Source organism: Thunnus maccoyii, chromosome 4 (genome assembly GCF_910596095.1).
Source record: "Thunnus maccoyii chromosome 4, fThuMac1.1, whole genome shotgun sequence".
Classification (NCBI taxonomy): domain Eukaryota; kingdom Metazoa; phylum Chordata; class Actinopteri; order Scombriformes; family Scombridae; genus Thunnus; species Thunnus maccoyii.
Genome location: NC_056536.1, coordinates 34,784,090 through 34,786,589, shown reverse-complemented (window position 1 = coordinate 34,786,589; position 2,500 = coordinate 34,784,090). Strand labels below are relative to the sequence as shown.

At 40.5% G+C, this 2,500-nt stretch overlaps 1 protein-coding gene across 1 annotated transcript in view; it reads right to left on the bottom strand.

The window, feature by feature from the left end:
* Positions 1-2,500, bottom strand: part of usp11 (ubiquitin specific peptidase 11) — a 21,351-nt gene that overhangs the window by 11,147 nt on the left and 7,704 nt on the right. The window contains exons 9-10 of the mRNA XM_042407903.1: positions 549-707; positions 237-461 (exon numbers count right to left, since the gene is read on the bottom strand). Of these exons, the coding sequence (XP_042263837.1) occupies positions 237-461; positions 549-707 (384 nt within the window). The remainder of the gene's footprint in view (positions 1-236; positions 462-548; positions 708-2,500) is intronic.

The window sequence follows — 2,500 nt, the reverse complement described above, 5'->3', positions numbered from 1 at the left end:
TTGATTAATTGTTTTGAGTAATTTTTCTAAGAAATAAAAGTCTAATTTCTCTGATTGCAGCTCGTTAAATGTGAATATTTTCTGGTTTCTTGAGTCTCTGTGACAGTAAACTGATCCAAACAACAAATCAATTAACCCAGAAAATAATCAACAGATGAATCGATAATGAAATTAATAATGAGTTTGAGTCCATACTGATGTCTGCTGCATATTTAAGGTCAGGTGTTTCCAGCTACCTGCACAGGTTTGGCGTAAGGGTCCAGAGAGACGAAGAAGACCTCCATGACGCGCTCCTTGCTGACAGGAAGTGGGACGCTCAGGTAGCAGAAGGGGTCAAAGGTCACTGAGATCTTGCGGCACTCGGGACAGACGAGCGTGGACTTGAAGAGGCCGTGGAACGTGTCGACGATCACGGAGTCGTTCCGCCGGCGGTGGTTACGCCACGCCTCCTCGGCCACTTCCTGTCGGGGCGGAACGGAGAGAGAAGTTGTTGTGAGAGATCTGCGGCGGTTTGAACGTGACGACGTAAACCGAGGTGAGCGGCTGACCTGGTCGGGTCGTCCCTCGGCGTCCCGCAGTTCGATGTACTCTTTGTTTTTGACTCGGTTCAGGTCCTCGTGCAGCCCGTCCAGCAGGAAGGACAGCAGCTCCTGGCTGTCGTGCTGCTGGTAACCGAGAAACTGAGACGCAAAGTGACCCACCTTCGTCTGCGGACGCACAAACACAAACACAAACACACCAGTGAGGACACGAACCACGAGAGAGAAAAAGACTCGTAACAGCAACGTCTGAATCAAGACAGACGATGTTCACACCGAGCCTGAATCACACCCAGGAACTGCAGCTTCAACTTCACAACCTGTTGAATCTGAAGGAAAAAGAGTTTCTAGCAGTTGTGAAGCGTCACGTTCAGAGTGAAGCCAACAGTTAGAATGAAGTAACTAAGTACATTTACTCAAGTACTGTACTGATGTACAAGTTGTGAGGTACTTGTACTTTACTTGAGTATTTCCATGTGATGCTACTTTCTACATGTCAGAGGGAAATATTGTACTTTCTACTCCACTACATTTATTTGACAGCTTTAGTTACTTTTCAGATGAAGATTTGACACAATGGATAATATAACAAGCTTTTAAAATACAACACATTGTTAAAGATGAAACCAGTGGTTTCCAACCTTTTTGTCTTTTGACGTCTTACAAAAAGCAGTGTGTAGTCGGGGTCACATTTCACATGTCTATGAGTTGTTAACAGCTCCACCAAATAATGATTTTTCCCTCTAAACTTCTCACATGCTTTCATTTCAATAAATGTTCAAATGATCCAATATTTCAGCTTGTAGGACGAGTCGATGCTGATTCCAGGTTTTCAAATGTGACAATTTTATATATATATATATATATATATATATATATATATATATATATATATATATATATATATATATATATAAGGGATGTGCAGAGATCCCTGTATTTGTATTTGTATTTGAATAAAAGTGGAAAGAGGCTTAAAAATCCTGTTTTTGTTTTTATGACACTTTTAATTTTATATAATTAAAGTATTATAATAAGTGTTCATGAATAAACTACCTTATGAAGTTGGTCCCCACACCGGGTCTCTAACTGGAGTCTCAGATCAGAGACGACTGCGCTGACTACTGAGATCAAACTTTACTCATCACCTCCCTGCAGACAGACCTCTACCTATTTATACACCCAGAACACACAGACAGCACAGCCTGGAACATGTAGAAGAACTTCAGAGGTGATTATTGATTTGCACTTTTCATTTATTGCCTATTTTTTTACAACCTAACTTTGTGGAAAGGAGAAGAGGAACAACAGGTTCTGGAGAGTCTCTTTGGAAACACTTTGCATGTGTCAGTAGCTCAGTTTTATCTCTGGAGAACACCCCCAACACATAACTGTTACAATATCTCTATGAAACTAATATTCATATATATTCTGACGAGTGACGTCAGAGCGAAGCGACTGTAACCTGACCGTCTGTGATCATGTGATCATGTGATCATGTGATCATGTATCTCTGTGGTTTGGTTTAGTTTCGCTGCTCTCTTCTCGTTCTTAGTTTCAGTTCGCTGCTCTGTGACGCCGCAGCTGTAAACCAGAACCTGAGACTCTTTTCACGCTTTAACTGGAACACAATGACTTTAAACGCAGTAATTTAATTAATTTAAGATTATTTGAGTTTCCCAAATATATATTTTTGACATCTCATCATGCTGATGGTCAAATAATAAGAAGAACAGAAATAAAAGCTGCTTTGCTGAAAAAGACGAGCTGCAACTAACACTTCCTTTAATTATTGATTATCTGCTGATTATTAATCGTTCAGTCTGTGAAACTCACTGTGAAAAACAGCAAATCATCACATCTGAGAAGCTCAAACCACAAAACGTTTGCTGACGTTACTGAAATGATTGATCGATCATCAAACTAGTAGCCGATCACTGATCGTGCTGATCGATTGTAAC